Source organism: Cordyceps javanica, chromosome 3 (assembly GCF_051103115.1).
Source record: "Cordyceps javanica chromosome 3, complete sequence".
NCBI classification, from domain to species: domain Eukaryota; kingdom Fungi; phylum Ascomycota; class Sordariomycetes; order Hypocreales; family Cordycipitaceae; genus Cordyceps; species Cordyceps javanica.
Genome location: NC_139297.1, coordinates 55,753 through 69,071, shown reverse-complemented (window position 1 = coordinate 69,071; position 13,319 = coordinate 55,753). Strand labels below are relative to the sequence as shown.

Sequence of the window (13,319 nt, the reverse complement as noted above, 5' to 3'; positions counted from 1 at the left end):
CAGAGCTGTGACGAACCCCTTCCAAAGGTCCTCTCAGTATGCGCGCAGTTCTTCTAAGACCTATACATAGCTACTCTTATCGTCGGCAACTAATTGGGTTCTGTTCATAACTGACTGCTACCCTATGAGTAACAAGGCTACTCTGAAGGGATGACGAGTACTAGCCCAATTTCTGCATTTCTATCCCTTTTCTCTGATCAAAACCTTATACAAGACCACGGGATTATATCCATCCGCCCATCAGCGTCGGATACCGACGGCCTTGACAATTAGTCAGTCTATCCAGGTACGCAGGCTACGTTCTCAAGATGAGTACCACTTTACCCAGGTGTAGAAATTGTGGATGAGGATGGCGAAGTGGAATGCAGCGGCTGCTCAGTGCTTATCGTTGCATGTGAGCAGGAAAGCCATGTGTCACTCATGTGGAGCCTGTTGAGGGACCATCTTTCAATTGCCCTGAAGCAAACTCTAGTTACTTCGTGTAATTGTGTGGGATAGCACTCGATGCAAGTAGTATTGAGCTAAAAAAGAGGAACCGTCGAAAAGCTGTACGTCACTATTACTTTTGCAGAAACCCGAGGGAGAATTATATCCGAGAGAGAATTATCACTAATACCTGTAGACAAGGACCTTTCATTAGTATGGCACGACATGCCGAATTCCGTAGACCCACCATTAGGGATCCGCATTTAATGTTTATTCGGCAGTCGGGTTGCTAATAACTCGCCGTGATCCATCATTAACAACCAACACATGTCCACGTTGCTCCGTCTGGAACTTGGCCGAATGCGACCCAAGCGGCAGATTTTGTTGCTAGTTGCCCACTTTCGATGAAATGTAAGACATTATTGGAATACGGGATTTTCTGTTGGAAGCAAATCTAGAAGGTGTCATTTTATGAAAGTATGTAACATGTAATGGATGCGGGCTTGAGATATCTTGCTATACTCTACTCCAACAATGCTAAGGCTTAAGAGACCTGAAAAAGACTATAAATACAATCGACTCGACTGTCCAAATGCCATTCTCGATACTTGCAATCAAAACACCACAGAGACTACATATTCCAACTCATCAATTTTCCCTACGATGCGCTTCATCACCCCTCTTACTGCCGTTGTTCCGATGATGGCTGCTGTCCAAGCGGCTGAGAACCCTATCATTGGCATCGTCGACCGGGTTACGTCCATCTCGCAAGACTTGAATCAAGTTCTTGGGCAATCCAACCCTCTGAAAATTATCGAAGCGGTACCGGCAAGTATCTCGGCCCTACACTATTAAACACATGATATGCTTATAGTAATTGTAGCATCTGGCTTATGATGGAGCCGACTTGGCTGCAACCATCATCTCGGACGTCACAGGCTGGAAGAACCCCCTGAGCAACGACGACCAGCTCAAGACTTGCACTACTCTTAAAAAGGTATGTGAATCGTGTGGTGATGCGATTGGGAGGCTAACATAGCAAAGTTTGCAACTACGGAGGAGAAACTCTTGACAACCATCCTCGATGATGTGGTCAAGGTCGCTACTCTCCCGCTTCCTGCTGGAGGATTGATTAATGTGGCTGTATCGTCCCTCAAGCAAGCTGTGGACGGAGTTTTTGGCTTTGCTGTGAAGATTGCCCCGGTGTGCGGTGACGCCCTGAAGAAGGACAAGGCTATTCTTACCGAAGTCTTCAACCACATCAAAACAGCAATCTAGTAGGAGAATATTAGGGGATAACTAAGGGGTAGAAGCCACGACTAGCACGCTACCACAGATAGTTGATAAATTAACATATCTCCTTGTCTACTTTTATCTATTTCTATTAGATAATTGATATAATATGTATTAGCCCTCAGGACCTTTTTTATACTTTGCAGACCGTTTTCGCTTTTGCACGATTTTATGCAAGCCGCCCAAGCACCTTTTAGGTATGATACCGTAGGCAGCTTGTTCACCTATAAGTGGCTAACACTGCTACACTCGCCGGAGGCCGGTCTATTTTTCGTAGAGGTGCGGCTATATCACGATGAATCTCAACGTTGAACGCCATACCCGTATGTTCGCCGCAGCGCAGTTTGGCACCTCGTTAGAGAGTCATGGGCAAGTGTTTACCCCCAGAAGAGGCAAGGAACCTGTGCGTACAATAGGAAGCTGCTGTCTCAAGCGTTGATTCCGGTGGACCTTATTCCGCCGCTAAACAATAGTGTCGATCCCCGCTTCCAGAGAGCACAAGAAACACGTGGAGCTGAGCGCCAAAAAAAAAAAAACTATATCCGACAGCAACGTACTGACTTGGGAATTCTGCACCAACTGACAAATCGCATAAAAGTTGAAGACTAGTCCTTTAAACCTGTTTTTTATTGTTGCGATGTCTCTATCAGCTTTTAATGCATCTAGGCTGCTCTCGCCGATTCGGGAGGAACGGTTCCACAGGAACGTATAGGAACTTAATTGGCCAGTTACTTAAGTAGAGAGCTTGGTGAAGTGGTCCATTCGGGACCACTTATTGCCGGCACCGTACAGGTCGCTTTCCGCACTACTGGTAGTCGAATGGACAGCCTCCTTAGATTCCTAGTCCTTGAAATCGCCAAAGGCGTTTTCAAAGCCGCAAAAGCGGTCGGGAACCATGACCTTTAACAACGAATTGATTCAGTCCGCTGTCTACGACAAACGCGACCGGTTCATCAGTCAGCTAAAAGATCGAGAGAAAGAAATTCTACGACTAGCGTCCTCTGTGTGCGGCAAAGGACCGTGCACCTTCTTCACATCCGAAACCCTGAACAATTACTTTGTTCACGGCAGCTATAATCTGTCCTTCTTTATCCGGTTCTCCGACGGCGAAAAATGCGTCTTTCGCATTCCATTACGGCCATGTTTGGCGTACAACGCACGAGACAAGCTGCGGAGCGAGATCGTAACAATGCAGTATGTATACACTGCTCTGAATCCGTTCACAAGCTTACCAGTATAAGGCATTTATCAGAAGAGACGACGATCCCTATCCCCAAAATCCTCGCCTATCGTACCGAAGATAACACTGATCCATTATCCACATTCGTTATTCTGGAATTCATCGACGGTACACGACTCTCGCCCCACCAATTAGAGGACTTGCCGCCACAAACCCGACAAAATCTCTTTACCTCCTTGGCAGATATCTATGTGCAACTGAGGCGCCAAGAATTCTCAACAATCGGGAAACTCGATGGCAGCGCGAGCAAACCCCATGTCGGACAAAAGACGGCCACTATTATCATGAACATGTTGCAATTAGAGGGGTTGGAAGCGTTTAGCATCCGGGATACCTTCCATGATAAGGAAGGCATCCTTAAGTCTGCTACATCTTATACGAGAATGCTCTTATGCATTGGCTATAATGCCTTCCTAAAGAGCCCAAATGCAGTGACGGAGAACTTGGGACTACAGGCCAGCCACAATCATCAGCTTTTCATCCATCATGCTGAGCAGTGGATGGATACGAAACGAGATGAAGGCCCTTTCGTGCTAGTTCATGGGGACCTACACTTATCGAACCTCGTGTTTGATGATGATGGGCGCATCGCCGGCGTTCTTGACTGGGAGTGGAGTGAGGTTGTTCCTGTTCAGTATTTCACGCCACCGCTGTGGCTAACTGGACGAGATACAGTTGGGCTTGCCTACCCTCCTTCTTGGAGGCTTTTTCTCAGGACGGCTTTTCAAGAATTTCTTGCGATTGTTAAAACCCGAGAAATGGACATGTTCGGAAACCTCCGGCTGCACAGCGAATGGTCCCAGTCAGTGGATATGGCAGAGCCATTAGTTGCAAACGCCCTTATGAATTGGACTGATGTAGAGTGGTTCGTGCATCGATATCTGAATGGCAAGCGAGATCTCAGTGACGACGAGCAAACCGTCTTGAAGAAGGAGAATCCATCGCTTGCGCTCCTTGCGCATATCAAAGAGCATGATTATCATAGGTACAGACAGGCGCTTGATCAGTTAAACAGCATTGATCCGACGAAAATAAACGAGACAGAAGTGTGGAAGCATACTTTACTAGCTACTAACATTCTTGGCTGGAGTGTGGCAGTCTGTGTCGTTGTCGCATCAATTTGGAGGCGGCTATGACTTGGTTACACTTCGTCAGGGAACTTCGTCAGGCCCTCGATCTCCGCATCCAACTTGGATACTGTATTTTCCAATCTCTCTATGGTCTCTTGAAGAGCGTCGATCTCGTCTTGAAACTTGAGAGTACTTGATGCGACGTTCCGTCGTCTAGCCTTCATTGCAGCTGACGATGATAAGAGCTGTGTCTCCGTCTCTCTGGGTATCCTGTCCTTCATGTTTTGCATTTTCTTCTTCTAAGCCTCTACTTGTGCTATCATCTCCTTTCGCCTTTCTCTTTTGGGTGACCTCCTCCACATGTCGGCCTAGCTGATGTGCCTGACGACTGATCAAGGCGCTTTGCGTAAGAGTGATTTAGTATAGCATTATAAGTGTCCGCCCGCCTTTCGTGGCTGTAGGTGCATATCGCAGTCCTGCTCTGAGGTGGTCCTATGGTTGCCGGCCCAAAGCTCAGTTGATGAGCGTAGTTAGCTGCTTTGGGCTTTTAGAATGTTTCATGCTCACGTACGCGCAATCAGTCATCCAGGGTATAACTACAGTACATTTAGGTAGCTCTGCCTCTAAGGTTATTTTCTAACTAGTATGGTGCCTCTCTAAAAAAAAGTACTAGTATAAGATGAAGAAGCTGAAACTTGCTTGGCAGGGTGGTTTTATTAATTCTAAGCTTGTATGAAACAATAGTCTTCTCTTAGCTATAAAGAATGTAGGTTTTAAATATTATAAAAATAGACAAAATTCTTACTCACTAATATCTTATCTTCTCAAATTATAACACATCGACTTTCTCCTTGCATCTTGCAGATAACTGCTGGCTGTAGTCGCTTACTGAGTTCGATCATATGAGAAGTAAAATGGAGATTTTCTGCTTTGCCTATTGTTTTAGCATACGGAGACGGGTTGATCTTACGGGGCAAGTCCTCTGGGGCTCAGACATTATTATGCTGCCACTAAAACACTAAAACACCAGTAAAACAGGGACTGGCTCCCTCGTTTCATCAGTCGTAGATAATAAAAAAGCAGGCTATACGCTGGATATCGATGATTTCTATTCCTATTTATTTTAAATTCATTCTCAAATCATGCGAGCCGTAATTCCCATCACATTGCTCTGTTCATTGTCCTCTGCTGGGCCTGATCATTTAGGTCAATGGGATGTCTTTACGCCGGCGGTGTTTGGCCCCGCTAAGGCATTGGACAGGGCATTGAGCGCTCTGCATACACCGGCTCTGAGCTGCGATGTAGAGGGTAATAATACGGATCCTGTTTGTGTGTATACCTCTCGCTCTTTCGCGTCTGGCCGCGGAATCTCCATTGTCACGACCATAGAGAGCTTGCAGTATATCGAACGGCTTCCCGCAATCTCGAATTCTGCCATCCATCGATTATCGAAGGCCAATCAGCAGAATTCTAACCCATCTTTTGAGGAAAGGGAGTTACCAGGCCGAGGTAAAGGCCTTATTGCGAATCGAACGCTGCACAGAGGAGATCGCATCTTCGCGCACACGCCAATTTTGATTTTTCATGAAGATGCCTCCCAAAACCTGAAGGATGATGTTTGGGCTGGGCTGGAGAATGACGCTGTTGGGGGACTTCCCACTCCCGCGAAGGCTATGTTCTGGAACTTGTTCGGTCAGCCAAGTCATAGCCCTGCGGGAGGTCGAATCAACACAAACGCATTCTCAATCGATATCGAAGACACTGAGCACTACGCCGTATTCCCCGAGATTGCAGTAAGTTGCAATTGGAATTGAAGTGATGACCCAATGCTGATGAAATATAGCGTCTCAATCATGACTGTCGGCCTAATGCGGCATACTTCTTTGATGAAGCAACGCTGACCCACTACGTCCATGCCATTACGGACATACATGCCGGCACAGAACTTACTATCACATATATCGATCCACATATGCAACGTGAAGATAGAATGAGAACACTCTTCGATACTTGGGGATTCAACTGCTCGTGCAGCACGTGCAGCTTAGCGGCACAACTCAGTCGCGCATCAGATGCGCGACTTGACGAAATCGAAGAGATTCTTGAGGACTTTGATGAGGACGAGGAGATAATGTCATCAACTATGGCCATGACGCTGATAAGCCTCTATGAGCAAGAGAGACTCTACGGACCATTGGCTGAGGCCTACAGGTTTGCCGCCACGGCTTTTTGTGCAGAAGGTGATGTGTGGAATACAGTCAAATATGCGAATCTGGCAATCGAGATTGGCATGCTGGAGAATGGATTTGACAGTGAAAACTTGGAGTCACTGAGACGTCTTTCTGATGATCCCGAGGAACAGCCATGCTGGTCTCTCGAAAAGAGTGCTGATATCGAGCCATAGAAGCAAGAGGCATCAACAGATACAGCAAACATCTCAGTTCAAGAGCCACTATGTCGTGTGTAAATGCAATTCTGCATCTATAAAGAAACTGAACCGCAAAACTAAAAGCGATTGCAACTGTAAGGTGCCGCCGTCTCTAGTAACGTGACAGCTGTGCGTATGGCTGATGAGTTGTTGCTGTTGTTGATGAGGGGGTGTTTTTTTTAACCCTAAGTAACGATCTGGATAATTCTTGAAACTTCATGTTTGAAGGTAAAGAGCTTTATCCACACCCTTCCAATCTGGGTTTCTCATTGAAAGAATGGTAGCAGCCCCGCCCATGAACAGGGTGACACTTTCATGCGGGGTTTCTGCCATGTCGTGCCGCCCCATTGCCTAGATCCTTTTCGATTCAAGCCGTGTGATGAAACCTTAATAGAACTCCCCACGCATCCCATTTTGAGAGGAGTTACTCATCAAGCCTAGTAGCATTGATAGCCACACCGAACTCACCCGATACCCCTAAGACGCATGGCGCAAACGGCACCAGAGTAGTGCTCGGGGACCGTAGAAGTTGCGTGAATGGTCATGGAAAGCCATAAGTCACGGAAGATATAGTCTTTCAATCCATTTCTGCGAGGCAGCTAGATAGCAACACCAGCACCGACCACCCAGAAGCGTCTAGGTACGAAGCGATAATCCTCGATGCTTGCGAGGTCACGTATAATGCATGCATGCACGTGCAACTAAAAACCGGCAGTCTTCAAAGTATGGAAACTATGGCAAACTTTCGACAGTCAACAGCTCATTAGCGCATTTGAGGACCTGATGTATCTAGTCAACCGCATCGTCATGTCCAGGCATTAGCTGGCGATCCTTGTTGCTAATGTCACCGTTTTTTATCAGCCAACCAAAGCATGATTGCTGAAGCCTGGTATGCTTTTCTTTTACGCCTATGATTCCACCTCCTTCGCAGAAAACATATCCGACAGTATCAGAACGGGTGCAATAATGCTGGAGTATAGGGATCTGCCCTGAAGCTGTGGTTATGATGCTCTGAGAGGGTGAGGTGAGGGCCAATCTCAATGCTTCATGCACAGCTGGGTGAGATAGTGCCAGCTCTAAGATTTGGCCTCTCAGTGCTGCGGCGCAATATGATTTTCATTTGCTCCCCTTGGACATGATGCGGCCTGGTGATGGTCATCAATGACAAAACGTAAAGAGTTATTGGGACCAGAATTAGGGACCACATAGGACAAGAGAATCGAATCGAGTAAGTTTCTATCCTATAGATTATATAGTGGTTAATATACTAGTTATGTAACTCTTGCGACTGACAAGACAGTGGCTTTTTTGGCCAAGCTGTCCTGCGACATACTTTTCTGATCAGTCCACGACTACTGGCCTCACCCTCGGCGACATGACAGATACTTAGTTGTAGGCGGCCTGTGAAGCACATCAGCGTTTTCATAAGTAAACAGATCTTACAAAATGGGAGAAAAAAATATAATTTAAACGTAAAGTTGATTTATTAAACTATCATATTATTCATTCTAGGTATTAAGTCTGATAGTATTAGTATCTTGAAAATGGGCACTTTTAGGTCGAACATTGGGCCTGTGATCAGAGCTGCCTGAAGAATTTGTAGCTAGTGAGGGTTTTTCCCAACATTGGATAAAGCCTTCTCAAGCAGCAAAACCGGGGCCAACCCTGCTGTCAGCGCTCCCCAAAGTAGGTCTCTTCGTATTAGCAGTCGAGTGCGAGTTGAAAGACGCCCGGCGACCCTTTTCAATGTCATCCGAGTCTTGTCCTGGGTTGGCGGTAGTATAATCCAGCCACTTCAGCAAGCTGTACAGGCCAAAAGCCACAAAAGCTCCCATCACGGGACCAAGCCAGTAGATCCAATGATATCCGACGAACCTGGTCACAACTGCAGGGCCAAAGGATCGGGCGGGATTGATTCCCGTGCCAGTGAAGTTGACACCGCAGATGTGCGCGATGAAGACGGACATGCCAATACCAATGGGTGCTAAGAAAGTAGCGCGATGTTTCTCGACTGCGAGGAGGTATACCGTGAGAATTAGTTGTGCCGTGAGAAACATCTCAATAAAGAGACCTTGCACAATGCTGGTTCCACTGCCCAAAGCATTCGCTACGCCAAGAGGGCCAGGCAGAAGGCCATCTGTCACAGCAGCGGCTGCAATCCCCGCAACGATTTGCGTGGGGACTACTAGCGCGCCTCGAACTGGGGTGACAGCGCCGACTAGGACCAGTCCTAGTGTGACCTACGAATCTGTCAGAACTGCTAACGTTGAGGAAGGTACCATACCTACCGCTGGGTTGAACATTCCACCTGTAACACGGTAAAAGATCCAGACGTTAACAGTAAGTGCCGCGCCAAAAGAGCATGCGATGAACAGGAGGCTTGACGGCGAAAGCACGGCATCCTTTTGGCCTGGGCTGTTGTTGTCTAATGCCGCTTGCGTTCCAATGAAGGAGAGAAGGAGGAACATAAATGTTCCACAAAATTCCCCGACGAGCACAGTGATTAGGCCTTTGTACTGGCTTGGAACTGGACGGTCTCGGCCGTCCTTGTTGAAATGGTTGCCACCAATATCGAGTGCTGATTGAATAGGAACCTGGGTATTATTGGTTGCCATCGCTGCGGGTGAAGTAACAACTGCGCAGATTTTCTATGCGATGATTGCTTGCGAAATAAACGAGAGTCCTGAACTCGAAACATACATCAAATTGAAAAGATTATCAGTTTAAAAAGAACTTTTCTACGCTGCTGTGAGATTGTGAGCACTTATATAAGGTCGCAACGGAGGTATAGGTATGCCGCTTGCGGCAGTTGGTGTGGAGATTGCAGATATTTTCCCTCGCTAATAGTGCACCCGAAACCTTGCGTTCACGCACTGCCACATCAAGGTTCATCGTTCAGCTCCAACGGTTAGTTCTAACGGCCAGTTCCGAGCTATAAAACCGGGTCCTCGAGAGCAGCCTGGTCTAGGCCCCCCTACATTATTTCTTCACGAACTATCAAGACTCCGTCCCATCCGAAAAGGAGGCATCAGCACTGCGAAATCGTTTTACGGCCAGCGCTATGCCATAGACCGGGCAAGAGACACTTTCTATTGATCGACAGTTCTTCGGGAACCTGTATTGTGATAAGACCCCTCGCAAACTACATGATGAGAGCGAAAAGCTTGTTTTTGTGGCTTGCCCCGTGTCTGCGAGATCATTCCACTGGGCGTGGGGCGTCTCGTAACATTCAGCTGAGCTTTGCAATTACTACCAGATACCTCGTACGACCCCTCCGCCTCTGTAGTCTGGTCATCACCAAAGATAGGGAGGCTGGATCAATACGTGCCTGTATTGCCGAGAGACGAAAGGCCAGCCAAGTTCAATGCGTTACTGACAGGCGGCATTTTGAACTATCTTCTATCAAGATGACAAGGTCAACACGAGCCTGTAATATGACAGCGTTCCGAGTCTGAGTGCTGATTTGAAGCATGCGTGCTTACTAGACAACCACCGGCACATGTACTCATTCCTCCAGCAAATTCTTATCCCAATTGAAAGTCTCTCGAGTTTTCGCTAGATAGTACGTAGGACTATAAGCTGCTTTTTTTGCTGAAAGTATATCGATGCATGAGTTGCCCCCCAACCGTAACAAAAGTTTCAAAAATAGACTTGTCGCTAACTTGATACGAATATGGTTGTAGTATATGTACGCTCATCTGCTACCCTTGGAAACTACCTATAAAATCACCATAGAATCTTGGATTAGCTCCCTACACTTAACCAGCTGAGACCCCGCTGGTGAGGCATAGCTTGGCAGCCCTAGCTGTGTCTTTCGTCGTTCCATTTCATTGACGCACAGAGGGCAAGTGTCGCTTTTCCAATTCTTTGAAGCTCCGCTCTCTCAAGTCTGCGGGGAGTGGTTCATGCTGAGACTGTGGCGTCTTACCAATATCTGTAGTTCTGTGCACGCACTCACCAACCAGCAATAGGGTACATCTGCCACACCCCCACCACCTCTTGTGCTGGGTGTTCGACACGTCCACACACATGCTAAGGAAAGAGAATTTGACATTAATATATCTGCTTCTATAGTTCTATAGATATATTTTCAATAATTAATTAGAATATAAGTAATAAATAATACATTAAAATAAATCTTTAAAGATTACTTTATTTATTTTCTAATAATATAATATAAAAAGAAGATATTTATAGTACACTAACCGTGCGCGGACGTGTTAAGCACCTATCAGAAGAGGTGGTGGGGGCGTTGCACATGTAGGTAAAATACAGCATGAATCTGCTGAGCAAACATTCAGAGGAGAGGTCGCCCAGAATGACAGTTAATGCTCGCTAAGAACAGAAGGCTAGTATTAATTAGTAGTAGTAGCGAGGTCCCTGTCCAATGGTGAATCCCAAACAGTGCCAACGGCCTACAGGACTTAATTTTCCACGATTCTGCAGAATTGAGCTTTCAGTAGCGTGTGCGCTTCGTCTAAAGTCATTGAGAGACTACACAGCAATGCAGCTAATATCTGACCCTAGCTGAAGTAGAAAGCTTACCAAAATCTGAACGTCCAGGTATAAAAACTTGGTCTAAATTTTTATTCTTTTTAGTGGAAGATTTTCGATTGACTCGCTTGAAGTTCTCAAATGAGATGTTCTTGACTCTAACATTGCGGCTATAGTCCAACATTCAGTAACTAAGTGGTAGAGGCGATGTAGGATTTTAGGATGACCCTCCAGTAGCCCGATACCATAACGGTATAGTAAGGGAGAAATTCTGTAAGCCCTCTAGTACACGTGCCACATAATTTACCCAGCCAACAATAATTTAGTCTTCTCCTAGTTATATTATTATGAGATAAAAAGGCTATGTTATGGTATAACCTCGTTTGGACAGGTTTTACCGGGGGATCTAGGACAGTACATACACAATGTGATTACGTTATCAGATCAGGCCCCTCCTCAAGGGTTACCTTGTGGTCGCTACCTGGAAATCACGGCCTGTTGCAAACATCAGGCATGGATAATCAGAGAATTGTTCAGAACTCCGACATCGAGGAAGGCCGTGATGCCTACCATGCGGGAGGGTTCCACCCCGTTTATGTCGATGACATTTTAGGTAGCCGCTATATTGTCCGTAACAAGCTCGGGTATGGTGCCTATTCTACAGTTTGGTTGGCGCGGGACACCAACCGTGAGTGAGTAAAATTTCAAGGCAATGTAAGATATGCTGCATGTTTAACTAGCAATAGATGCGGCCACGAACACCAGCATGTCGCCGTCAAAGTGTTAAGTGGCGAGTGCTATTATACGGAAAACGATATATTTGAGCGAGAAATCTTGCGACACCTTCGCGACGGCAAGCGCACCTCACTGGGCTATCCTTTCATCTGCCATCTTCTAGATGACTTTGAAATCGAGGGACCTAACGGAAAGCACGTCTGTCTTGTCTTTCCCCTTATGGGAGAGACACTACGCAGCTTCGGAGCATTGTTTCAGCGATCTCTCGTGCCATATCCTACAATGCGACGGTTTACAATTGAGCTTGCCCTTGCGCTTGATTATGCACATGACCAAGGCGTCATACATACAGGTAAGCGCCTCTGAAAGCCGGTTTACTTTATACTACTAACACAAGACTGAATTGAATAGATATTCAACCGAATAACATATTTGTCCAGATTCGCGACCGCAGCCTAATGGACCGCTACTTCCAAGAGCAAAAACCACCACACCAAGACCGAGAAGTCCCTTACACGCCTATACCTTCATGCTCGATAAGACAATACTATTTCGAGAGGCATAACATTGGTAGTCTCGACGGCTTTAGTGTAGTGCTAGGAGATTGGGGCGTGGCGAGCTGGAAACACAAGCATTTGTGTCAGAACATTCAGCCAGTGGCACTTCGAGCACCGGAGGTGCTAATCAAAGCTCCCTGGGACGAGACAACCGACTGGTGGAATCTGGGTGCCGTTGTTTTAGAAGTCTATCGCGCTATTCGCATGTTTTCTGGGATGGTCAGAAAGCCTGGAGATGAGTTGGATCACTATGATGTTCGGATGCATCTTGCGGAGATGGTTGACTTTTTTGGACCGTTTCCTAAGACGCTTCTCGATAAAGGAGACCCGGAATTCGTTGAAGAAGCCTTCGATGATGACGGCACAGTATCTGGCTTCCCGTCAAAACTTCAGCGTGTGGACTTGGACTCACCGGAGGTAATGGAGGGGTTGAACAAGGAAGACCGCGAGGAATTTGCGTCATTTTTACGATTTGTAATGAAATTGGACCCCGGCCAGAGGCCAAATGCCGAGCAAGTTTTGAGACACCCCTGGCTGGACGCGATTAAAGATTGAAAACGGCCTGTTATAGAAGTATCTTTCTGTTCTCCGCCAGAAGGGCATGGAGACAATCGGTTTATGTGTATCCCTAAACCTACCCGAGACGCGGCTATGTTATTGTGCAAGGCAATAAGCCAGTCAAAGGAGGCAAAATATAGAGTCAAATGAGTTGTAGATTGCAAGATAGGAAATAAATAACACTAGTGGAAATGGAGATCTATACTCTGGGTTTCATTAACTAGTTACTGCGCTGCGGGTTCCGGCTCCGTGTCAGCAGCATCTCGGGCGGATCGGCGCGCAGACGCACGACACCTGCTCTACTACCAAAGAGCTGAGTGTTGGAAAACGCGATGGGGTTCCTGCACCGTGTACGCCTTGATCACCTGCCAAAGAAAGCAAGATGGCAGAAATCCACGACCGGAATATTCGACATGGTTGGGATTCACAACGGCGGCCCCGCGAAATTTCGGCCGAAAACTGTCACTCGGGCTGAGCTGAGGCGCATGTAGTGAAATGGACGGTACTGCAGTAATGGG

The 13,319-nt window shown here is 46.7% G+C and overlaps 4 protein-coding genes across 4 annotated transcripts; 3 read left to right on the top strand and 1 right to left on the bottom strand.

Moving 5' to 3' along the window:
* Positions 1-1,089: 1,089 nt before the first annotated feature.
* Positions 1,090-1,704, top strand: V2A60_004258 (uncharacterized protein; the record flags this gene model as incomplete). Its single annotated transcript, XM_083255579.1, has 3 exons — positions 1,090-1,248; positions 1,310-1,423; positions 1,471-1,704. 3 exons carry the CDS (start codon positions 1,090-1,092, stop codon positions 1,702-1,704), a joined length of 507 nt encoding a protein of 168 aa, XP_083111705.1.
* Positions 1,705-2,614: 910 nt separating this feature from the next.
* V2A60_004257 (uncharacterized protein) lies at positions 2,615-6,433 on the top strand (the record flags this gene model as incomplete). Its single annotated transcript, XM_083255578.1, has 5 exons — positions 2,615-2,913; positions 2,961-3,574; positions 3,635-3,944; positions 5,522-5,822; positions 5,873-6,433. 5 exons carry the CDS (start codon positions 2,615-2,617, stop codon positions 6,431-6,433), a joined length of 2,085 nt encoding a protein of 694 aa, XP_083111704.1.
* Positions 6,434-8,097: 1,664 nt separating this feature from the next.
* V2A60_004256 (uncharacterized protein) lies at positions 8,098-9,072 on the bottom strand (the record flags this gene model as incomplete). Its single annotated transcript, XM_083255577.1, has 2 exons — positions 8,098-8,697; positions 8,746-9,072. The coding sequence occupies 2 exons, from the start codon at positions 9,070-9,072 to the stop codon at positions 8,098-8,100; spliced, it is 927 nt and encodes a 308-aa protein (XP_083111703.1).
* Positions 9,073-11,464: 2,392 nt separating this feature from the next.
* Positions 11,465-12,798, top strand: V2A60_004255 (uncharacterized protein; the record flags this gene model as incomplete). Its single annotated transcript, XM_083255576.1, has 3 exons — positions 11,465-11,643; positions 11,698-12,038; positions 12,098-12,798. 3 exons carry the CDS (start codon positions 11,465-11,467, stop codon positions 12,796-12,798), a joined length of 1,221 nt encoding a protein of 406 aa, XP_083111702.1.
* Positions 12,799-13,319: the final 521 nt, after the last annotated feature.